This window comes from Oxyura jamaicensis, chromosome 2 (assembly GCF_011077185.1).
Source record: "Oxyura jamaicensis isolate SHBP4307 breed ruddy duck chromosome 2, BPBGC_Ojam_1.0, whole genome shotgun sequence".
Taxonomy (NCBI): Eukaryota; Metazoa; Chordata; class Aves; order Anseriformes; family Anatidae; genus Oxyura; species Oxyura jamaicensis.
Window position 1 is genome coordinate 85689594 of NC_048894.1, and position 25841 is coordinate 85715434.

A 25841-nucleotide genomic window follows, 5' to 3' on the forward strand; every position below is an offset into this window, starting at 1 on the left:
CAATTGTCTGTAGCATAGGTGAAGAAACTGAATGACTCAGCGTCTTTATGTGTTGTTGCCTCTCATGGTAGTGCTGATTTCAGAAAATCTTGAGGTTCTTTCATTTTTGGATAAAATATCCATATAAATTGTGCCACAGTGTCTACAATTTGGAACAACTTCATTTTATTGAGAAGATGGTCTTTGATCCTTACTTAAAAAGAAGACTTCCAATGTTTTCCGTTGTGTACTCCACACCCACTGTAGAAACAGGGAAAAACTCTGAGAAGTTACTAGCATGGTTTTTGGCTCAAGCCACCAAAATAGCATACAACTTTGTGGATATGTTAGTTTCACTTCTCCACTTACTGATACACGTCACATGCTTGTAACCTGAACTGTCTGTATGCAGACTGTAACACTGCCATGCATGCAAAGGAATGTTCCCCATTTCATGAGAATTGAGATTTATTGTATTGGTAATGGGATAAATGGATTCATGGATAATTAGCTTCAAACAGTAAAGTGGCTTGCTTCTGCGTGAGCCCCTTGCATATGTTCCATAGAGCACAGCTAAGAGCCAGTTCAGTAGGAGTGGAAATTACTTCAAAAATCAGAGATGAGATGTATGACAAACTGGAAATACAGTCAGAGATGGGCTGACAGAGACCTCGATGCTGGGTACACACCTGGAACTGCTTCTCTCATGATAAGTCATAGGGTGATCAATCTACTGTTTGCAAATAATTTGGAGCTCTTAATCTGAAGCTTGCTTGAGATGAATTCTCTGAGGCTGGCTCTGTACTTATCTGTTGAGTTCCAAAATGTGCTCAGAAATGTAGGAAGCAGTGGAAAGGACAAGAATGATGTGTTTTGAAGAGTTTAATCTCCTGACTGAAAGACAGAGAAGCTAACTGGAAGTGAGTTTCATGTGTAGAAATGTCACAGTAGGTGGTAATGCCTTGGCGGAAGGTAACCTCACATTTCTGGCAAAAGTTCTTTCTAAACTTAAAGATGGTTGTGGAATGAGAAAAAAAGTTCTTAATTCACAGCCTAAATCAATCCTTGAATTCATAATCTCAATTTATATATATGTATGTCATGCATAATTCTCTCTTCTCATAATTGTCATCCATATCAAGTTCAGATTTTTTGGACTAACATTCCACTTTTACTTACCTTTATTTAAAAGAAAAATCTCACTGCCAGATTCTTTGATTGTAGTGAGTCAGTAAAATATTACATGTTAATCATATGTGTATGGGGCTGGTGACTGACTGTGCTCATGTCTGGAAAGTAGTGATACCTGTTCCAACCTTTCTCCTGACATAAGAAGACATCTTGATCTGGGTCACGTGGTCATCAGTTTGCTGAGCCTGGTTACCTCATGGCAAAAAAAAAAAAAATGCTGGATATCTACTTAAATGGAAGACCTTGAATTATGTTTGAACTGGATTGCTGCTCTGAATAATTTCACAAAGAGATCTGCTTTGATTTATTGACTGAGGAAATTCAGAGGATTAACTGGCTGTACCTGTTAATATTATGTTAATGTTATATTTATGTTAATGTTATGTCTGAAATGGTTGTCATATATATATATATATAAGTTGACACAGTTATTTTCACATATTAACACAAAACAGTGATTTAAGCAAGATTATTAGTGTTTTTATTTTTATATTTTTTCCTACTGGAAATACAACACATCTTTTTATGTCTCTATGGACATGTGTGTGGACATGCACACAACTTGGCATAATTGTGTTAGGTTGCTTTTTAAAACTGCAAATTGGCCAAATTCTTAGCAAATATTAACTGGCACAGTATCTCTGATTTCAGTGGAATTTATGTGAGTTCAGAGCAGCTGAACATCTGTTCCTGTTTCTGGTAAATGGCAACAGGGTTTAACTTGTTATTCCCCTTATATATATGTGTTTAGATTTAGCAAGCTCTTGATCTGCTGCTTTTGTCCTTACAGACCCAGTACCTCCAGGCTGGAAAGGCGCTTGCACAGAAGGAGGTAACATTGGTGTTGTGCTGTTGTCTCTCACCAAAGAGCATGTGGATGGCCAGAAGGCTGCTATTAAAGATCTCAGCCTCACTTTCCATAGAGGTCAAATAACAGCGCTCTTGGGACCTAATGGAGCTGGCAAAACAACAGTTATGTAAGTCTGCCAGTTAATGGTATTATCATCCCCTCTGGTCTATGATTTGCTTTCTTACTTCAGAATACCTCTGAACTCTTTCCTCTGATTTATTTGTATTAATTATTATTTTTTTTAAATAAATATTATCCCAGAGCATATGAAATGTAGAAGCAATAGCTGTATATCTATGAAAAAAGCAATGGAATGAATAGCAAATTGTGTAATCTGTGCCACAGATATGACGATGTAATTGTTCAGAAGCAGCTTCAATAGCAGCTGAGTATGTTTGGTTGTGGAAATAAACACATCTCATGAAAGCGTTCTCACTCCTATCACACAGTGTGTGGAGTCTTAAGGGTTTTTGTGTCTTGTTCCTAGACGTTGCAAGGGGCTTCCTGACAGATGGTCAGAAACTGAAATAAAATAAAAGTGGCATTTTAAAAAATGTCTCTATTAAGAAGTCCATGTATTTCTACCTTTATGTTACTTCTGATCAACTTTACTAAAATCAGTGATGCAGGATGGGCACCATTAGGAATAGCTCATCAGCTAGAATACAAAAATGGAAAAGAAAATAATGGATTGTTATATCTGGCTGGGAAAAATGGCTTTTGTTCTGGAAGTAGAGGAAATGAAGCACTGTTGAGCTGCTGATTTAAACAACAACAACAACTAACACATTAGCAGTATTCCTATAATTATGTTCAGTTGTATTGGTGTTGCTGCAATGATGCTAGGACATGCCTCAGGAAATCCAAGTGTGAGCTATGTAGTAGTGTCATTACACCATTTTTTTTTTCCCTTGTTACAGATCACTGTTGACTGGTCTGTATCCGCCTAGCTCCGGCACCATTATTATCAATGGAAAGGACATACGGACTGATCTGTCTACGATCAGGACAGAGCTGGGTGTTTGCCCACAGTATGATGTCCTGTTTAACATACTAACAGTGCGAGAACATCTACTGCTTTATGGATCAGTGAAGGCACCTGGCTGGACAAACAAGCAGTTGAACCAGCAAGTCAGTGGGTAAGAGTTTTCCTTTTGTGTGTTTAAGTCTGTCAAGTAAATCAGTAGTGTCTATTGAAAACCACTTGGACAAAAGTGATAAAGCAAAATTGTAAATAGAAGTGACTAGAAATTGCAGGATTGATTTCCGTGAGTTTTTATCACACTTTGTGTTCTGAAATCGTACCTTGAAAATGGATTTCCTAGTTTCTAACCTTTCCTTGCATATATCTGCAGTGAAGCTATTGATATTTAGAAACCTGGTACACAGAACCATCAAATAATCATGTTTTGACTGGAGTGTGGGGACTGTTTGACTGTTACCGGTTATCCTGGTAACAGCTGTAGTGGTTCCTGCCTCATGCTGTCTGCCTTACCTCCCTCCTGAGGTACTTGCTGTTGCTGGATAGGCAGATAGAAGCTAAACTGTTTTCACCCTGACTTTCCAGATAAGTCAACACTGACTTTATTATCTTGTATTCTCTCACCTGCAGTAGTTGGAAGATTGGAAGACCTGAAAGGGCAGCTGAAGGCAGTGTTTGTTACAATCTTCTTAATAGACAATTGTCTTTTTCCTTTCTCAAATTCAGACAACAAATGTGTTTTTTAAGTAAGAGTTTTTTTTTTTTTAAAAAAAAAAACAAACAAAAACAAACAAAACAAACAAACAAACAAACAAAACCACAATAAAATAGGAAGAACAACCCAGAGCTTTGACATGACCTCAAAGGATTTGCCCCTTGTCAGGATAAGAATATTTGGTAGTGTCTTTAGGCTGCTGCTTATTTGCTGTAGGACTAGATCTTATTTTTGCATCATGTATATTAAACTATTAGTAAACTCTACAAGGTGAAATCTTGTTCACCAATAGCAAAATGCATTCTCTGAAACTGAGTAACAAAATACATGCTTTTCTAATAGTGTGCTAATACTTTCTAATACTTTCTGTTTACCTTCTGAGGCAGGCTAGCCTGTGTGGAGGGCTGAGCACTTCCACATGTCAATGGAAATGTCAAGTTGATGGGACTTCTCTTTAATGTACAACTAAGCAGACACATTTGAAGCAAAGCGGCCTTCCTTTTTAGTAGCTATTCTAAAAACTTGTTACTTGAAAATTTTGATTTGAAAAATCTCTGGCATGGGACACTGCGACCTCTCTAAAAACAACTCCCTAGAACAACAAGGGAAAACAAAACATAGTGTTTGGTTAAAATTTATGCAAAATAATATTCTGTATTTTATTGTACTTAGACTACTCAGCTGTAATTTCAGCAGCAGTCTGTCTTAGTAATGGTACATAAGCATACTCTGGACTCTGCAGGCCTTGCCACTAAGAAAATTTTATTGTATTTTATTAAGACAATGAATACCTTAAAACACTTCATAAAAAATAGACAAATAACAAAATAGTGAAAAAAATGCTTTTTATTAAGAAAAAAAAATGATGGCTTTTAAAGAGATTAAGAGTCATTTTCATGCATTATATATCTGTAAAACAACTATAGAGATCTGTTTCCTTAAAAATGAAAAACTTGCTCAGTGTAAACAGCATGGTTTAAGTTACTCAGATGATTCATTCAGATGTTCACTCAGATGATTCAGGAGATTACTTTAGAACTGTTGATCCTTTTATATTTTGCTTGTCATGTTGATAGCAACTGAAAGCTTTTTGGTCAATAACCAGATATTCAGTGTGATGAAAAATAAATTGGTGGTCTTTCAGTACTGTCTTTAGTGGATATGTGTCCACACCCTGCTCAGCTATAAGATCAGCGGAGGGCCAGGGCTGAACAGTGTTCAAATGTCTGCAGGCATTTTTTAAGCTGTTTATGTAGTTGCAAAAACTGAAGCACTGTTTGAGTTGTGAAAATAACCATCTTTACACGTGGTTTAAGAAGCTATAATCTAGAGTTTGCTGTAATCAGTGGACAAGCTAGTATTTATTCTATTTGACTTAATTTCAAAATTATTCTCTGTTCTTATCCTGCATAACACTATTCCAGAAATTATATTTCAGATGGTGATGGGTTTTTCACTTTAGAGAAAATTAGAGCTCACTTTTTTTTTTTTTTTCCCCTATTAATTTTTGTCACCAAACTCTATAATCAGTCACAGTAGTGTTGTGTTATCTTTTCATTAACAACTTTTCTTGGTAATTCTGCTCTGGGTGGACATGATGTGACTGGAAAGCTTTTACAAAATTGCTCAAGCTTCTCTACTTCTATTTCAGAGCTCTGGAAGATGTGGATTTATCCGAGCATCAGTACAAACCTGTTGGAGCCCTTTCTGGGGGAATGAAAAGGAGGCTGTCAATTGCTATCTCCTTTATTGGAAACTCAAAGACTGTTATTCTAGATGAGCCTACCAGTGGAGTAGATCCATGTTCCCGACGTAGTATCTGGGATGTTCTTCTGAAGTACAAAGCAGGTACAAAGTTTTATACACCATTTTTTCCTTATTTTCCTTTCTGGAATTCTGTTTCAATAAATTTTATGGGGATAATCTGAATATTAGATTTGCTTTTTCATAAGTAAATATGTTAATTTCAGAGGTAACATGTAATCAACTCAGGAAACTTTAAAGCAGCCAAACGAGATTACAGGATTTGTTATCTCACAGAAAGATGCCTAATCTAACAGAAGGTTTAGCTTAGTTTTCAGACCTTTCCTGTAGTTTCTTACCTTTTTCTTTTTTGTTAATTTCTCAAAGTTCTTTTCTGTCTTTCATTTCCCATTTTGCACATATCTGTAGGTAGATGCATATATTTTCTAATGAAGATATACTCATCAGTCAGTCTGATACATTCATCTTGTAAGTGCCATGAGGTTAAGAATGGATTAAGGGAAACAAGGTCTTCAGGAAGTGAGCAGTCAATTAGCTGTAATTAACCACAGTGAGTGATCCATTGAAACAGACACTGCAGTTATATGATTTTAAGGAATCTCTTAAGCTCTTCAAATAGCTTGAACTTAAAGTAGGCAATATTAAACCATTACATATAATACCAAGCAAAGCATATTTAGACCTGAATTTAACACGGTGAGTCTAAATCTTGAATACAGGTTTTGTTTGTGTCATGCAGTTATGTTTTGAAGGGACCTGGAACATTCCATTAAGGTTAGAGGACCTTCCTGAAAGCCGGACCTTCCTGAAAGCCGGAAGCCAGGTTTTGTGGACATGTACTAATCTTTCCGATGCAGGTTGCACACTGATCTTTACCACTCACCATCTTGATGAGGCAGAGGTGCTCAGCGATCGCATTGCCATCCTGCAGCAGGGCCAGCTGAGGTGCTGCGGTTCTCCCTCTTATCTGAGAGAAACATATGGCCAGGGACACAGTCTAACACTCATAAAAAAGGTATACTAAAAATGTAATGTGCAGAACTTAACAGAGCCTGTCAAATAGCTGGTTATATTCCAAGGGAATTCTATGCATATTCTTCCCTGCCTGGAAGTAGTATGTAATAGAGATTATTATAGAGATTATTAGAGAGCCAGCAAAACACATTTTTATCATCTTTCTTGTTCTTTATTGTTATTATTTTACTTAAAAAATATATAGGTACATCTCAGAAAATGATGAATTTAAGGGGACATTTCTGAAAATGAATTTAAGGATTTAGCTAAAATTCTACTGTTCTTATTCCTGGGAATAGGTCTCTGTGTCCCTGGTTAGATGCAGTTTCATCAGTGAAGATTTTCCTGTATGAATTCAAGTCCACTTCTGCTAACTCTTTTTTTCTCCTTCCCCCACTTTTTTTTTTTTTTTTTTTTTTTTTTTTTTTTATTGTTATTAGCCTTCTGTGTTTGAAATCCAGGATCCTATGCATGTTGTTCGGGTCACATCTTTGGTACAGACCCATGTCCCAGAAGCCTTCTTGAAAGAGAACAGTGGGACTGAGCTGACCTACATGATTCCAGAAAGGGCAGATAAGACCTCTTTTAAAAGTCTTTTTCAGGCTTTAGATCAAAGCCTTCATCATCTACATGTGACTGGCTATGGTATTTCTGACACCACTTTGGAAGAGGTATTTTCAGTTTTTCTGTGTAATGGCATTTTCTTGTTAGAGAATATTGTGTTTGCTTCCAGCTATTCTTTATTGCACCTTTCAAATTTCACAACAGTTTCTTGTGAGAAATGTTAAAAAGAAAGCAAACAAACAAACAAAAAACCTACAAAACAAATATAAATACTTTATGCTGTTAATTTCAACAGTCACTCCACTACAATGACTTATTCCAAGACTCTGATATGAACCCCGAGGATCTGTGTGACTCCTAAAATTTTGTTTCTGTGTTTAAGAATGGAAAATCTTATGTGTCATTGATCTAATCGGAAACAATGCTGTCCTCAATGTTTAGCAGCAGAATGGACTGCAAACTTGCAAGTTTGGAGGTTCAGTCCAATTAGATTTTGGGAGAGGAAAAAATAATTTACTGAATATGTGTCTGAATTATAAAGCTTAGGACTTTGTGAAACTGTGCTAGAAATCTCTAAAAAAATATTTAGTGTTCTTATGGAGAGAGAGATGTGCATACTTATATATACACACTAATATATATACATATTTATTATTATAAACACTAATACATATACATATAGTGTGTATAGGTATCTACACAGATACATACTTTACATGTATATACACACACTAAACAGATCCGCTATAACAGAGTCCCCCCAGAAAAAATGATTTCTTTCTCAGTTTTATGAAGATGAGGCTCTTGAAGGCCTGTCAGATATTTTATATGCATTTTATTTTTGCTGTGTATGCTTTACATATAGGAATTAATAGGGTCAGACATTTGGAAGTATCAGCAGTTCTGTGTTTGTTATTGCAAGTTTAGAATTACTAATCTTAAGTAATCTATAGGGAAAAAATTAAATAGAATCCCAATAAAGTAAGTAAACTTAAATGTGAATTGTTAAGAAATTCATCAAACAAATTCACCACCAAGTGGAGCTGCTGTACCCTGAACCAGTCCATTGGGAGATGTCTTTAGGACTATGTTGATATACTACAGATATTATTAGGAGCCTGTACAAACATAAATGACTTGTATTTTTCCAGATTTTTTTTTTTTTAACTGCAGACGAAATAATGCTTTACCAGCACATATGTGATTTCTTTTGAAGTTAAGCTCTATACAAGTGAGTTATAAATAAGGAAAAAAAAAAAAAAAAAAAAGGTGTTTCCTTGGCAATTCTGTCATACATGACCACAGCACGTAAGCTACTGTGGCAAGCGTTTGCTATGGCAATGGGAGGGGGGAGGAAGGGGAGAAGGGGAGGAAGGGGCCCCCCGGCCGCGCGCCAAGAAACATTATACGAGTTTATTAAATATTACACACTCTTATAAAGTGAATTATGTCCCTTCTCTACAATTGTATAAGGCAAGTCAAAAGCTCTCCTCAAACAGCTTGCTTTGGAAGACCCTGTTATTTTCTTTCAAATCATACAGATTGATTAACATGCTATAAGTAAGAATAATATTCACTAACAACGTTTATAAATTTTAAGGTAGTGTAAGGAAATTGAGAATCTTTTTTGATTACATTCCTATGGGATATCATAAGACTTTCCAGAATTCATATCTGTAAAGTAAATGTGAAGTTGTCACAGGAAAAATAGAGGCTTCCTCACTGTGCTGCATCTGTTATTCAATTGAGAGCTTTCTTTCACTTGTTTTCTGCAGGGGAGGTTTAAAAAAAAAAAAAAAAAAAAAAAAAGCTTTAAAGATGGTATTAGATATTGATGTATCATTCTTCATCTTGAAGACTTAATGCATTAATTTGGGGTGATTTCTGTCATCTCTGCATCTCATCATTAGTTGTTACAACCTCCATTCTCTATTTTCTTATCAAAAGCCTCTTTGCATTGGCAACTAAATGGATAGTACATAATAGTGCTATTTAGTCTATTCAAACAATTCAATCTGGAAACAAAGAACTCTGACTTTAAAGGAAGAAATGTGTTCTAATTTTTATTTTATCCTCTCTTTTCATTCTCTCATACACTCACTGTTATTCTTTTTCAGTCTGAGGAATACTTCTACTCCCTAAAATCTTAGATTTCAATGGAAGCTAGGCTGCCATTCATGCTTCAAAGAAATTTTGAAGTTCTAACAAAATAAGTTCCTTCCATCTTTGAATCTACCTAATATTATACTCGCTTCATTTTATGTTTTATTTTTTTTCCCTAAACTCTTTATGTTTTTGTACTTTATAAAGCTTGTAATCCAAAGATAGCAGAACAAAGAGGAGAATGGGAGGGTGGTTAATTATAATGAGAGCTCTCCTGAGGATGGTGTTTCACTTTCTGGCAGTTCTGGAAATTTCAAAATTTGCTGCTTTCTTGCTTAGCGCTGGGAGGAGAACTAAAGCATTGAAACATCTTCACAAAATCAGATGTGTTGAAATACCTGTTACTGGAGTATTTCTTTAAATTAACTTCCTTGAAATAATCAGTTTGCCCCAAAAATTTCCAAGAAAGGCCATATATCTCCTTGAAATATTTTGGCCTTGAAACACTACGTATCTTCTAATGAGATTCAGTTTTGTTGAGAGTCCTGTAAATCTATCTGATTCACTGCAGTATTGCCACCTGTGCAGACCTTTTTCCTAGGGGGGAATGCACTTTCTATACCTGCTCACAACAACCTGGTTTGAAAGTAGCAGTCTGGGCTGTACTGCTGTGTGTAAGTAGGGCGGTCCTTCTCAACAGCCAGCAGTGTCCCCATCCCCAAGAACAGCTGTGGTGGTCCTTCAGCATCAGGCACGCAGCCTGTTCAGAGGGGCAATGGCTGGCAGTGAGCTGTGCCACTCTCCTCCTATTTCAAACCCTTTCATGGAAAGCACAGGCTTTCTGTTGCTCTGGACTGTGTCAAGTGTCTGTCTTCCTCTGTGTAGAGTCAGAAGTGTTCCTGCTTAGCAAATGACTGAGGTCAACAATCAACCGTTGACTGAGGTTAATGGTCATCCGTAATGAATAGCTCTAAGACTGTTTCTGCATCAGTACAATTAAGGAAGAACTGCTGTAGCTACAGAAGGCTATGTTAGGCAAGGTCTGCATGGAATAAATATTAAAAAAAGAAAAAAAAAAAAAAAAGAGTGTATTGAAAACATATCGAAAACTGGCTCCTACAAAGGGAATTTATTTAAGGTAAAATATGGATTACAGATGAAGGCCTAAAGCTTAGAGACTTGCCAGGGATACTTGCCCTGGTACTGCTTAATCACCGAACAAAATTCAGGCATGATGAATTTTATGAAATGTAAATATTCCTAAATATACAATGTACATGTAGTACTGTTGTCTGCTCACGGACATGCTCACAGGAGTCTGCATGCATTAGTGCAAAGAAAATGTTAAACACTGCTTCCATTTGATCTTCATTCCACGTGTTGCTTACATTTCAGGGACTTTCATGTGTCTTCTATATTACTTCATCTGTTACCCTTCAAAGTTCTGACTACCGTTTTTGCAGGTGCTTTTTACACATAAACTGACAGCAATCAATTAACACTTTCCCACCCTAAAATAGCTAGAATACACACAGGATTTGTAGGATAAGAGGTTCCAGAAGTGTTCCTAAAGTAACAGTGGATAAGTGGATAGCAAAAGCTTTTTTTTTTTTTTTTTTTTTTTTCTGAAGGTTTAGTTACATCTTCTCTTCAATTTATGTAGCATGATTAAAGAAGAAAAGATCTGTCTGTAATCCCAGAAGGAATGTTGGTGCCGAACTAAGTATGTGCAAGCAACAACCTGTAGTGTACACATTATCCTAGCCGTACAGGAGCATTTTCTTTGTGGTTTTAGCCTGCTCAGTTTGCCTTGGTTCACATGACAGAATTGGTGTGCAGAGGAGCCATTGGCAAGCAGGCCCAAAGCAACAAATTAGAACATGGCTTTGGGCAGTCAGGATATCCCTCCAGGGTTTAATAGATCCATGTCAGTAGGAATTTAATTTCTTCTAGCCTTACAGTTTCTAATGGCCAAAAGCATTTCCTGAAAGTTGGCAGGTAACAAATGCAATCAATAATTGCTATTAAAAGGCAATTATATTGACTAAGCAAAATATGGTTTATCTAACAGTCAGACTTTAGCAAATCAAGAAATATCTTTCCACAACAATAAAGTACTTCAAATTGACCGTGTTTTATTGTCTACAGTATGAGCTCCTTAGACACAAGGATTTTTTTTTTTTTTTTTTGTTCTAGCTGATATCAGGTACTTTTGTGGAAATAGGTAAATGATTCTTTAATGTTTCTGAAAAGTTTTAGCGTAGTTATAATCAGAGTCCTTCAGCTCAACCCAAACACAGAAGACAAGGCTTTCATCAAGAGAAAATAAAACTTAGCTACAATTTTGCTGTTCAATTAGAGATGATCACAGTATCTGTATTTTCATTTATTTATTTATTTATTATTCTGAAGTTCCCAGGTCACTGTTTAAATTGCAATTCGGGTGAAGTTTAGAAATTTTTAATTTTATTTTTCATTTCAACTTACAAGAAGTAAGGCAGGTATTAATATCTAAGCTGCTATGAAAACTACTCCAGGCTTCGTCAAGGCTGAGAGACTGAGAAATGAAATTGATTTCTATGAAATTCAAAGGACTTTGTGATTAGAACTGTGAAACAGAATTAATCATGAAGTAGTGGGTGTAACACAAATCTATTAAGCAAAGTGTGTATACCATGTAAATAGATCTCATTATTGTAAAGTTGGTGTGATTTTCTGTTTATTTTGATATTATCATTAGCTTCTTTCTGATGCGTATCTACCCCCCACTTAGGAAGATTCAACCCTTATTATTTTAATTTAGTGCAGATTTTTAGATTATTATTTTTAATAAAAAGAATAAGTATTTCCAGTGTTTCCCACAGGGATTTTAGGTAACAGGATCTTCATTACATCAACAGATCAACGTCTTCCATCTTGGAGTAAACATGATAGTGGTTTTGCTAATAAAATGCATTAAAATGGATTAATTTACCTATTTTTCATATTCAGTGTTAGAGAACCTTTATGAGTTATTGGGTGGGAATGGAGATGGTGATATTGCCTGCCTGTTTCTAGAAATCTATAGACACTTCCCTCTGTGAATCCACTCTGTGGATTCTCAGTTCAGTCGGATTTTGTACAATAGTCTAGTTGTACAACTAGAACTCTGGTAGCAGTTCCAGTCATGCCCACAAATTTCTAGCTACAGTATCAGAAGAGGCTTGAAGCTGTAATTATACACTTGGTAAAAACTTCAGTAACTGAGCACATGCCACAGCTTAAGAGAATAAAATGTCAAATAAGGGCTGCCAGTCTGTTGAAAAGTCTTTGCAGATAGATTGTGACTGGGATAACAATGATTTACATAGGTGCTTTTGCATCTATTGGTATTCATTCATTTCCCCTTGTTCTCAGGGTTCCTCTTCTGGAGAGTTTGAATAATTTTATAGTCATACTACAGTAGAGTGGCTACAATGGCCATTACTACTGTCTGACTACATGGATCACTCAGCATCTAGTTTAACAAAAACTAGTTTACAGAAAATGGAATCTAAATTATTATTATTATTTTTTTTCTATTCCATGAAAGGTATTTCTGAAGCTACTGCAGGACTCAGAGAAGATACCATTTGTTCCACAGACAGCACACCTGGACAATGCAAAAGGTGCTGAATCAGCCTGTAAGTAGAAAATTAGGTACCTTCTGAGTCAGACAGATTCATAAAGATTACAAACCCAAAGATAAATCTGCACAAATCTCCCAGAGTTGAGGCAGGTAAAATCAAATGTAGAATACTGTCTGCTACCACCTGGTTATTCTTTTTTTGAACATGTGAAGAGATCTTCCTTGGGTAGTAAGTTTTTATATACCTTCTTTGATTCACCTCTGTATCACTTTGTAGTTGTCTTCACATCCTTCTAAAATGTGTATACATGCACACAAAGCTTCTCTTACTGCATCAGCATTAACATACTCCTTCCTACTTGTCCCCGGCAACTAGTTACCCTCTTCAATTCTTACTAATAATGGATAGATATTTCTGAAATATACCATAGATATATAAACTGTGATTTACTAGAAAGGTATATTAATTTCCTTCCATGTTCAAATAATAATAATGAAAAAAAGATCCATTGCCTCCCATGCTAGATGATGATTTGTCTTCTCCAGTGAAATGTTATTTCAGGTTCCCTTGCTCATTTGTTTTAAAAAAACTTTATGCTTTTTACTTTCCTGACCTGCAAGCCCAGGAGGAGCTCCTTGTTAACATTTGTGAAAGCCTTAGAAAGCTTGTTCTCCTTAAAAACTCTTTTAAGAAGTCACTAATGTGATGCCTTGCAAAATACCAGCCTCAAGTTTGCTAATGTTTCTTGTGCAAGCTGACTGATATTTTCTCATTGTTCTTTGCGTTCTCATGCCTCTATAGTTAGGTAAGATAGTCTCTTTGTATTTGATGACATACCTAGATTATAGACTTCTTGGGTTAGAAGTACAACATTTTATTCTATATGTCTCGCTTTTAGTTCTGTTTTTCTAGAACACGGACACAGAGAATCCTGGTCTATGAATGACCTTAATTGTTACAGTCATATGAATAACAATTTAAACTCAAACTTGTATTATTTTTTATAATAAATTCAATTGCATCTGCCAGTAATGAATAATCAGTGCAAAGAACTGGCCTAAGCTGAGTCATTTTCTCACAAAGTGCAAACCTGTTCGGATAACTTTTTGAGAGGGTCTTTTAGCTGCACTATTTCAGTCCCTATCAAAGCAGTAAAGATGTAACTATATAGCAAAAATCCCTCACTACGTACATAACACATCCACTCCTGTGAGTGGTGAGAACTAGAATTGTGTTTAAAATATAGCTTTGACTAGCCCTTTATTTTATAATTAACAATCAGTTGTGCATTTATTGTGCTCAGCTAGGATATCCAAACCTATTTCAAATCAAAATGGTATTCTCCACAATGCATTCTTATTAAGAATAAGATTTTACTGTTCCTAAAGTAATGAAAACAGAGTATATTGTACTTGTGTATGTTATCTTTTACCATCCACATTTCAAAACATATAGTTTAGTATATTTTTTTTATTTGTTTCATTGATTAAAAAAAAAATAATCTAGTAATCAGAGGCTCTGTATTTTTTAGACTGATAAATTATAGTAAGAAAATGTGATGAAAACGCCATTTCTTTGGTGATGAGAATTGTAGAAAATTGTCATTCAATGCAGATGACTGTCATTCATCATTAAGGACAGTTGTGAAGTGTACGCATAAGGGATCTGGGAAATGGTCACGAAAGGTATCCATCATTGTCAAAGTTAACTAGAATACTCCATAGGCAATAGCTTGACCTGTATAATTTGGTCTTTGAAAGCAAATTCAAAGGCAGTCAGACTTGTAGTTAAATGTATTTTTAAACTCCCCTGGAGCAAACAGCTGGATTATTGGGAAGATTACAGGGTGCTGCTATTTGATTTGTAAAAGAATTTGGATTAGAGAGGTCCATTGACAAAGCACAAGTTAGGAGTGTTAGGTATCCTTTGCTGGTATTGAGCCCTTGAGAAGTCACATTTGTGTAGAAACCAAAACACTGTCTTTTGTCTCCCAGAAAGGGTGGTGCACTGGAGCAGTGTGTATGTCTGCTCTTAAATAAGGAGAGAAAATGAATAAAATCAATGCATGATTTAGGCTGATGGTAATACCAAAAAGCGGCAAGACATATCAGTTCAGTAAAACACAATCCACGAGGAAATGGTTGGTGACCTGCTACAGCACTTAGATGTATGCAAGTTGATGGGGCTGGATGGGATCCACTTGAGGGTACTGAGAGAACTGGCGGAAGATCTGGCCAAGATGCTTGCCATCATTTATCAGCAGTCCTGGCTATCAGGGGAGGTCCCAATCGACTGGCAGCTAGCTAATGTGAAGCCCATCTACAAGAAGGGCTGGAAGGTAGACCTGGGAAACTATAGGCCCGTTAGTTTGACCTCAGTGCCAGGGAAGCTCATGGAGCAGATTATCTTGAGTGCCATCATGCGGTACTTGCAGAGCAAGCAGGCGATCAGGTCCAGTCAGCATGGGTTTATGAAAGGCAGGCCCTGCTTGAGGCAGGCCCTGCTTATGAAAGGCAGGCCCCAGGGCTCAGTACTGGGGCCAGTTCTCTTTAATATCATCATTGATGATCTGGATGAGGAGATCGAGTGCACCCTCAGCAAGTCTGCAGACAACACCAAGTTAGGTGCATGTGTCGATCTGCTCGAGGGTAGGAAAGCTCTGCAGGAGGATCTGGATAGGCTGGACCGATGGGCTGAGGCCAACTCTATGAGGTTCAACAAGTCCAAGTGCTGGGTCCTGCACCTGGGGCACAACAACCCCAAGCAGTGCTACAGGATGGGAGATGAGTGGTTAGAAAGCTGCCTGGCAGAGAAGGACCTGGGAGTGATAGTGGACAGTCGGCTGAATATGAGCCAGCAGTGTGCTCAGGTGGCCAAGAAGGCCAACAGCATCCTGGCTTGCATAAGAAACAGTGTGGCCAGCAGGGCCAGGGAAGTGATTGTCCCCATGTACTTGGTTCTGGTGAGGTTGCACCTTGAGTACTGTGTTCAGTTTTGGGCCCCTCGCTACAAGAAGGACATGGAGGTGCTCGAGTGAGTCCACAGAAGGGCAACAAAGCTGGTGAGGGGTCTGGAGAACACGTCTTACGAGGAGCGGCTGAGGGAGCTGGGGTTGTTCAGCCTGGAGAAGAGGAAGCTCAGGGGCAACCTTATCACACTCTACAGGTGCCTTAAAGGAGGCTGTAATGAGGTGGGGGTTAGTCTATTCTCCCACATGCCTGGTGACAGGATGAGGGGGAATGGGCTAATGTTGCACCAGGGGAGGCTTAGGTTGGATATTAGGAAGAGCTTCTTTACTGAAAGGGTTGTTAGGCTTTGGAATGGGCTACCCAGGGAAGTGGTTGAGTTACCATCCCTGGAGGTCTTTAAAAGACGTTGAGATGTAGAGCTTAGTGATATGGTTTAGTGGAGGACTTGTTAGAGTTAGGTCAGAGGTTGGACTAGGTGATCTTGGAGGTCTCTTCCAACATAGATGATTTTGTGAGTCTGTGATTTGTTTTGAATTTGTTACTAAAACAGTGTTTTAGCTATTGCTGGGCAGTGCTTGCTGTGTCAAGGTTTTCTCCTTTTCCCACTCTGCCCACCTCCCTGTAGCAAGTAGGCCAAGGAGTGGGCAAAAAGCTGTGAGGGCGCACAGCCTGGACCAGAGGCTTGTCCTTGACCCATGCTACTGAATGTCAATCTCATCAATAAAAACTGAGGGGAGGTTTTCTTTTTTGGGTGGAGGAAGTAGCCATTGCTTGGAGATTGGCTGTACATCAGTCTACTTTTTTTATATATATATATATATATATATTTTCTTTCTTCTTCTTCCCTTCCATTCTTATTCAGTTATTAGATTGGCCCATGAGTTTTCTTGCTTCTGGTCTCCCTAGTCTCTCCCCCAACCTGCTGGAGGATGGAAGAGTATGAGCAAGCAGCTGTGTGGTGCTTGACCCTCTCTAAATGCTAATATTAGAAGAAAGTAGCAGTCTATTAATTTAATGGTAATGTAATAGATATAAAAATTAATAATTTTGTTAACTCTAAAGTTAAAAAAAACTGTAACTTCTACTGTTTTACATTTCTTTTGCAGGTTTACTCATTTTTTAAATTTTATTCTAAGGAAAAAACTTGGGATAAAACTCACCTTTTTGGGGGGGTGTAAGAACTGTTAAGATTTTCTTTTTAAGTCAGGGTATGTGTGCAGACATAATACATGCATATATTATAATATGCACATGCATAATTAATTTCTACACAGCTGGGGCACATGATTGATGGCTATTGTTTTGTAGATGCAGAAAAAAGAAGGATAGATAGCTTGTAATGGCTGAATAACAAAATCGCTGGAGCCAAATATCTTTGGATATTTGGAGAGACCAATTCTATAGAGACTAATAAAAATTATCGTAAAATACAGCAGACGGTGTATGCACAAAAACAGTCAGTAGAGTTAAGAGCAAGTCTAAGTGGTCCATAACTAGTCCATAGCTAACCATGGATAAATAACAAAATATTCTGAGCATATGCAAAAGTGGACAATAGGGTAGAGAGTGGATTCGTTGGATTGTTAAGATATTCAGATATCTTGCTGAAGAGCTGAATGAATTAATTTTGTTGGATATTATGTTAGACGTATTTAGGAAATACCAACTTTTGATCAAAACTCTTCTGGAAGTAAAGTACCAATTGGAACCTGGTATATCAAAGTTTAAATGGAACAAAGCTATAGAAAATTCAAAATAGATCAAATGACATATTTTTGGACACTGTGATATAAAACAATATAGGGACTGATTTTGGCAATATTAAAAATAAAAAAAAGCCTAAAGAGGGATATATAATATGAATTGTTTATAGATGTGCTATTAAAGCTTATACATTTTTAATACTTGGATAAGGTAGCCACTGAAAGTGCTGGAGTAGAAGCAAGTTGATTCATAACTAATTTTTGTGGTTACTTAACACTTTTTGTGAAGCAGCTGGTGTTAGCCATTCTGAAAGCTATTGGGCAAAATGTTACATTGCTCCTGTTATTATTTAAGAGATAATTTACAGTGCTTATAAAAAAAATCTGAAAGCTAATCTAATTAAGAAATTGTAGCTGATGAATAAAACGTAGTCACCATAAGGAAACATTAAACTGAAGAGCTTTCAGTGAGATTTCATGGGGTTTTACTCTGTTGACTATTCTCATCAGTGATACTGAACTAGGTATCTTTCTCATCAGAAAAGCTGTAACTGCTGCAAGGAATTGGCTGAATGGTAATGATGATGAGTTAGATCAGTCCTAAAGAGTGATTCAGACCTCTGGAGAAGCTGCATCTATTGTAAATAAAGTGTGTTTTGATTCAGCTATATGCTGGACATATCTACATAACGGGGAGTAATATCCTATCCCAGAAAACACTGACTTTGAAAGTTATCTGCTAATCCTTGTGAAAAAGCCTTTTAAGACAGCATTGTTAAGAAGATTAATGTTTCACTTTAATGTATGAAAGGATGTGAAGAGGTCATTTCAACTGCCTGTACAAAATTGATGGGAGCGGTGCTACAATAGTATGTACAACTTTTGTGTCCATGTTTTTAAGTTTCAGTGTTTCTGAGGAAAAGTTGAGAATTTGGAAAGGGAACGGAAAAGAGTTAATATTGGAGGTTGGAGGTGAAGTCCAAGTAAAGGTACCATTGGGACTCAGTTAATGTAGTGTTGTAGTTTAGCCTAGCAGGCAGCTAAGCACCATACAACTGTTGGCTCACTTGCCCCCCGCCACAGTGGGTTTGGGGAGGGAATTGGAAAAAAGGGAGAACTTTTGAGTTGAGATAAAGAGAGATTAATAGGACAGGAAAAGAAGGGTAACTAATAATAATAACAATAATAAAGGTAATATGGAAAGCAAGTGATGCCCAATGCAATTGCTCACCAGCTGCTGACTGATGCTCAGACAGGCCCCAAGCAGCAATCCCACCCTAGTCAGTCCCCCCAGTTTTATTGTTCTGCAGACACCGTATGGCATGGAATATCCGTTTGGGCCAGCTGTCCTGGTTCTGTGCCCTCCCAGCTCCTGGTGCATCCCCTGCCATCTCCTGGCAGCTAACAGGAGAGGCTGAAAAGGCCTTGGCTCTGTGTAAGCACTGCTCTGTGACAAGTAAAACATCAGCATATTATTACCATTATTCCCATCCTAAATCCAAAACACAGCACCATGCCAGCTACTAGGAAGAAAATTAACTCTGTCACAGCTGAAACCAGGACATTTAGTCTAACAAAAAAGAAGACAGATGATTTGCTTAAAGGCCTGAATTTGTATACATATTGTTTATTAAGGTATGGTTCTGTTACAAGGGCAAAAATGATAAAGGGGAAAAAAAGGAAGAAATGAAACAAATAGCTGTAAGCTGAAGACTGGCACTTCTAGAGGTTAATAAACGATTGGAGTTTGTCTACCCAGGGAAGCATGTCCCCTCCGCTGGTGCATTTGATGCAACTCTGGGGCCTTTGCAGAAAATATGCTACAGTTAGAGGTGTTATTGATTTCTGCATGTTGGTAACAGAGTGGAATTTGATGTTTGCTGACTGGTGATCAAATGGTTTCTTCTATTCTTAGCGCAGAGCTGTTAACCCACTATGACAAAGTGATTTCCCTGTAATTACACAATAACGGTTCACTGTGTATTTGTTGTGATATACTTGAAGTTGTATCACAACATCTGTTTTTAAATGGAACTGTCTTAATTCATTTCCCTGTAAAATTTACTTAAAAAGATGTAAGAAAGATTTTAATGTGCCATCTTGCAAATTATAACATAATTTCTGAGTAGAAAAACATGGACAAAAAATAGGGTTTTTTTTTTTTTTTTTGGCTGCTGGCATGAAGACTGGTATTTAAATATTCAGAATTTACACCCACTACCAATGAGAAGACGCTTTTCAGTCTTCTGGTGACTTAGGTGATACTTTACCACAAATTCAGCACTAGACACTGAGAAAGGAGCATCAAAATAGCTTCTCTAGAAGTCTCGTAGATACTGCATTTTCTTTCAGCTTGCTTATTGTTCTTTTAACTAGTTTATTTGAGGAAATCTTGCGATTCTGGCATATGTTGAAAACTTATTTTTTCCTCTTTCAGTTCTTTAGCTTTATACTTGTCAACCCTAAATCTTGCTTCTTTCTTCTTTTGGTCACATGTTCAGGTGTGTCTAAAGCATAGAATGAGGATGGAGTGTCTTTATGATACTACCTATCAGTAGCCACAAAAAGATTTTTCATCTTACAAATCAGATCATCTAACTTGTTTAAAGTTTACATAAATCTGTTTTCTGAGTAAGTGCATAACTGTAATTCCTTTTATCCTTCTGAAAGTAAGTGGTAGGATCTTACTTTCAAATGTGTTTCACTTGTAATCCACTACTTCCTGCTGTCATCCAACTGTTTTCCCTACCAATTGCTTTCCTTGTTGCTACTTGGTCCTTTTCCACTTCTCATCCACAGTACACAGATCTTGTCTCTTTGTTAAAAGGGTTCATACATTAAATGGCTAATAGAAAAACAATTCAAAGACAGCTTATTTTTCAGTAAAGGGAGGTATTCTTACAATGCCAAGAAGTTGATACACTTCCTGTACTCCACCTCCTTTCTATCCTCATATTTGTCTCTGTATTGCTGGTAAACTAAAGAAATGAACCCTGCCTGCCTTCCTCACAGAGGCCATTTGCTTTCTGCAGCCCTAGAGTAAAAAATAATAAACCGCCTGCCAAAAAGTGTTCTCAGTTTAAAAGTATGACCATAGTTTTCTGCAAGGACTAAAGCACCAGAGAACAGAATGATAATCCCTTCTGAAATTTCTACTTTGAAAATCATTAATTACTCATGAATATATTCTGCTGATGGAATTGAGTTGGTTCCATTGGAAAGTCACCCTTGTGAGTTAGTAACTACTTTCCTTCACAGTGTAATTTGGTATTTTTTCTTGTTCTTAAAATGTAGGTCTCATTTCGACTGAAAGGTATACTTGAAGAAATGTGTTATGCTGTAGATCTAGATCCAGACTTGAGGTTGTGGTTTGAAGTTTACTGAAATTTTCAGTTTCTAACTAATTAAAACTCATGAAGAAAAGTGTTGCATTGCCCCATCTTATGATGAAATAGATGGTGTCTTTTTTATTCTGCATAGAGGAAACATGATCATTTAGAGAGACTTTGTGGGTCATCAGAACTGGTATGTGTGTAATTTTGACGGTGTTGAATTTCTACATATCTCAAATGTATTCTAAACAGAAAATTGTATCTGATGTTAAAATCTCTCAGCTCTTGCTGCCTTATGCAAATATTTTGAACCTGATTGTTCCAATAACTTGCTGCCTTGCCTTTGTCATAATCTAAATTGTTGGATGTGTTAGCTGTTAGTAGTGCCTGTTTCAGGAATAAAATAGTTCAGAAGCTCATCCACTATGCTCAGGTGTTTCTTGGGGCTGAAGGATAAAAGATATGGATAGGTGTGGATGCACTAAGAGTGCTTTATCAATCCAAATGTAATTGTTATTACATGAACTTCCTTAGCACCTTGATTGCCAAGTGACCAATCATCTCCCCTGTGTAGCTCTTCTGTCTTGCATACTTTGATTTCACCTTGACAGCATGTTTCTTCATACAGGCTGTTTTCACTCAGACTTGATAGTGCTCCCTTCTGGCTCTCGCATATATATATGAGCTTTCCAACGTTTCCTTGCATTCAAGGTTTTCTTTTCATTCCTATATTTTCTCGAGGCTATTACAACAGCTACAGACAGGGAGAAGGTATTGCCTGCCAGTCTTTATGATCTTTCACAGTATTTTTAAAGTCCTCTCTTTTGATGAAATATTCAGGAGGCTTGTGTTCCACTCTGAAGGACTGTTTGTCTTACATTTCATACCATAATGATTCCTAAGCAATTTAAAAAAAAAAAAAAAAAAAAAAAAAAAGTAAGAGAAGTAGAACTCTTCTGAACTCTTCTTTGGAAGATAGATGCGACCTAGCATTTTGTGAATGACCTTGTCATTGTGCTTTTTTAATATACCCCCTCCCCCCCCCTTTTTTTTTTGTATTTGCAACATCTCCAAAAATCTGTATTCACTATATGGAATATGTGACAATCTGTTGCCTGAGAGGCAACTGCAAGTTAAAGAACAAGGTGATGGGTTCCCTGGTGTAATGTTAATGTTTTTTTTTTTTTTTTTTTTTTTTTTTGCCACACCTATAGTAATATTTACTACTTAGCTTAAATAGTGATATCATTTTTTTTGTTCATGCTCTTACTGTTGCTCACTAGTATGAGTTTTCCAAAGATAGCATTTACTTCTAATATTCAAGATGAACTGATTATTTCTGTCCCTAATAATATGGGGCCTTTCTATTGGAGAAAATTTTGACTCTTGGATAATTAAAACAGTCTCAGACATGTCAGAAAATATTTACTGTTTATGACTAGACTCAACAGCTGAATATTGTCATCATTTTAAATAAATGGTTTTTGTTCTTCTGAAGGCATCCTAGTCTGCAGATATTTATTTATTTATTTATTTAGTTAGTTAGTTCGGTCTTGCTTATTACTCTATTTTAGGGGCCCCTTTGTAATGTTAAAAATTCAGTATGTTCACTTGAATCACACTTGGTATATATGCAGTACTGTGGGTAGGACTCAGACTCGTGGTTGGGCCATATCTTTATAAAGGGATATCTCTGAGTTTAAAGAAATGGTTGTTCCCTATTCTAAATTTAGCTTTAATAAAGAGAATGGAAATACAGTGAAGGGGGAGAAATGGTGTAATAAAACTTAACGTACTGTGAAATAGGATGATATTTGTAAATCAAGGAGGCTCTTTGGTAAAGAGTTTTCAATACTTTTTATGAACATTATAAAACATCAGCATCAAAAACTCTGTGTTCACTCGTCATGTAAATTATCAATCACGAAAATGTACAAGGTGATTTAATTTATGAACTAAATTTGAAACACCTTTCTGAGGGGAAACAAGCACATTTGACAAGACAGATGACATTTTTCTGCCAGCCTGTCTCTGTTAAGCTTGCTTATTAATTGTTATGAAAACAAAGACTTTGTTAATTAATTCTGTATTGCAAGAAGAAGTGGCCAATGTAAGTCACAAAACACAATATATTTAATCAGCTCTGAATGGAGAGGGGAAAATTCTAGTTTTATGGGAACCATTTTAAGGCAAATGGTGGTCTGAGTATCTTGTATCTTTAAGAAATTTGGCTAATAGTATGAACCATCAAAGGCATGTAAGGCAGGCTACTTATCCTAATTCTAAGAATAATTTATTTTCTAAACAATGATTGTGAGGGTATGGCAGCGCTGAAGTAGTCAGTGTGACTGGCTGCAGCCATATACATTAGGAGCCCTGTTCTCTTAGGGATTGCACGATATAATTGGAGTATGAGTCACCTCAGATTGATGAGGTTGTTAATGTGAACTCCCACCAGCTTCAACACCTCTGGGCCTTCTCTTTCCAGAGTTAGATCCTCCTCAGATGAGGATCTCGTTCTCTCTAAAGAGAAGATTGATGAGGCTACAGCAGAAGTTTTTGAAAGCATAAAGGGAATTACCGTAATTCATGTACTTGCAGCCAAAAAACGTTGGGTTAATCACCAGAGAAAGACTTCTGGTGAGAAAGGAAAGTGAAATAATAGGCTAAGTTTTTGTGTAAATGATTTGGGGTCTTCACTGTGGAAGTATAGTATGTGGAATATATAGTTTTAAGTATAGATTAAGCGTCTGATGTAGAAAATCTGTATCCAGAAATTCTGCTGTGGTCTCTCAGGGTCCTGCCACTCTGAATTACTGAGCACAAAAGGAAATGGCAGCCTCACTCACTGCACAGCCTTCATCGTCCAGCCAGTGCAATAGCTGAAGCGGTAGTAATGGGGTGGCAGAAGTAAATTCTGGTGGTTCCTTGCATTGTTTTAAATTACAGGTCGAGTATCTAATATACAGATTTTATTTTTTCCAAGTGTGCTAGTGTGTATATATACTTACAAATATTTTATAGATGATGTTGTTTGTGCATGTACACATACGTACAAATATTTTAAAACATTTTGCTTTGTTAATGCTGTTGCATTGTTCCATTATTTGCTCTGACAAATGTAGATCCTTTAGTTTGAATCTTTAATGTAAACGGTCATATTTTTAAAAAGAAATTATTATTAAGATTAAGTATGCTTACTTTTCCTTCTAAAACAGAAAAAGCTTCATGGAGTGTCTGTGTTCTCTTGTCTCTGTTAATCGCTAAGAAAATTATTTTCACATTATAACATCCCACCAAAAATGTTAATTCTGGATTGATTATTGCTGTGATTATAGAACATGATTTTGGAACTTTTGTGTGGTTTCTTCTGAACAGGTATTGCAGTTGCAAATTGTTTATATGAATCATAATCATAGAATCATAGAATAGTTTGGGTTGGAAAGGACCTTAAAGATTGTGTAATTCCAACCACTGCTATGGGCAGGGACACCTGCCACTAGAGCTGCCACACTAGTGGCAGGTTGCCCAAAGCCCCATACAACCTGGCCTTCAACACCTCCAGGGATGGGGCATCCACAGTTTCTCTGGGCAACCTCTTCCAGTGCCTCACCACCCTCTGAGTAAATAATTTCTTCCTAATGTCTATTCTAAATCTACTCCATTTTAGTTTAAACCGTTGTCCTATCACCATGTGCCATTGTAAAAAGTCCATCCCCAGTTTTCCTGTAGGCCCCCCTTTAGGTAAGAGGGGCAAACAAACTTTGTATAGTTTAGATGGAACCGATAATATTTCTGTTGTGATGTACCTAACCAATAAAAGTGTAGAAAGTGAACATATATAGGAAGGGTAACCCCCTCCCCCCCCCTTTTTTTTTTGTTAATAACGTCGGTTTTCCTAAGGCATTTTAGTACTTCAATTTAGCACTTATGATTTAATTACAGAATTGTTGGATTAACTTCAGTTGTTGTGCTGGTGTTTTCCTTGTTGGGAAAATTATTGTCTTTGCATTCCTGAGGTTGCTGATAAATAATACTCCAGCTCAAAATTTTAAGATTTCTTGATTTACTTGGATTTCTGTTTCATAATTTTACCACTAGAACCACAGGAGAAATTGTTAGCTTCTTGTTTTCAGGGGAGGGCATTACCAATAATTGCCTATATAGTTTTTAGATTCTGTGGGAGGACAGGATTTTTATTTCTTAAAGCTAACAACAAACTGGTTTAAGAGTTACAGGAAAAATAGCCAGAGTATATTGAGAGCTATAAAGTATAGAGTATAAAGAGCTGTTGTGGTTTAACCCGACTGGCAGCTAAACACCACACAGCCGTTCGCTCACCCTCCCCCCTCCCTCTCTGGGATGGGGGAGAGAAACGGGAAAGTGAAGCCTGTGAGTTGAGATAAAGACAGTTTATTAAGATAGAAAATAATAATGATAATAATAATAATATGTACAAACAAGTGATGCACAATGCAATTGCTCACCACCCGCTGACCGATGCCCAGTCCAACCCCGAGCAGCCGGCCCCCCCAGCCCGGCTAGCCACCCCTATATATTGTTTAGCATGACGTCAGATGGTATGGAATACCCCTTTGGCCAGTTTGGGTCAGCTGTCCTGGGTTTGTCCCCTCCCAGCTTTTGCTGCACCCCCAGCCTGCCCGCTGAGTAATCAGTGCAACCCACTTGCTCCATGTACCATCAGTTGCATGATGTGTAGAGGGGACCCTTCCTTTGAAGGGTCCTTCAGTCAGCATGCCTCCCTTCAGTCAGCATGCCAAGCTGACTGAATATTCAGTCAGCATGCCTCCCTTCAGTCAGCATGCCAAGCAGCCAGCACTTAGGGCTACACTTCCTTTTGCTAACTGTTCAGGCAATAACTTTATATAGGTCACAAGGTGACAACTTGATAAGATTTGTATATTGTACTGCTGCCAGTTAATTCCTCATTTGAAATATGTAAGTGCAACTTTACAATATATAACTTGTGTTGTACTTCTGTGATAGGTGGTAATTTCCATCCATACTCTTTTTTTTTTTTTATTTTTTTTTCCTTTTTTTTTTTTT

The 25841-nt window shown here is 37.1% G+C and overlaps 1 protein-coding gene across 1 annotated transcript in view; it reads left to right on the plus strand.

Moving 5' to 3' along the window:
- The window catches only part of ABCA13 (ATP binding cassette subfamily A member 13), a 195658-nt gene that overhangs the window by 86904 nt on the left and 82913 nt on the right, over nt 1-25841 (plus strand). Inside the window, exons 36-41 of the mRNA XM_035318461.1 lie at nt 1961-2147; nt 2941-3159; nt 5369-5565; nt 6339-6496; nt 6936-7166; nt 12734-12824. Coding sequence (XP_035174352.1) covers nt 1961-2147; nt 2941-3159; nt 5369-5565; nt 6339-6496; nt 6936-7166; nt 12734-12824 — 1083 coding nt within the window. The remainder of the gene's footprint in view (nt 1-1960; nt 2148-2940; nt 3160-5368; nt 5566-6338; nt 6497-6935; nt 7167-12733; nt 12825-25841) is intronic.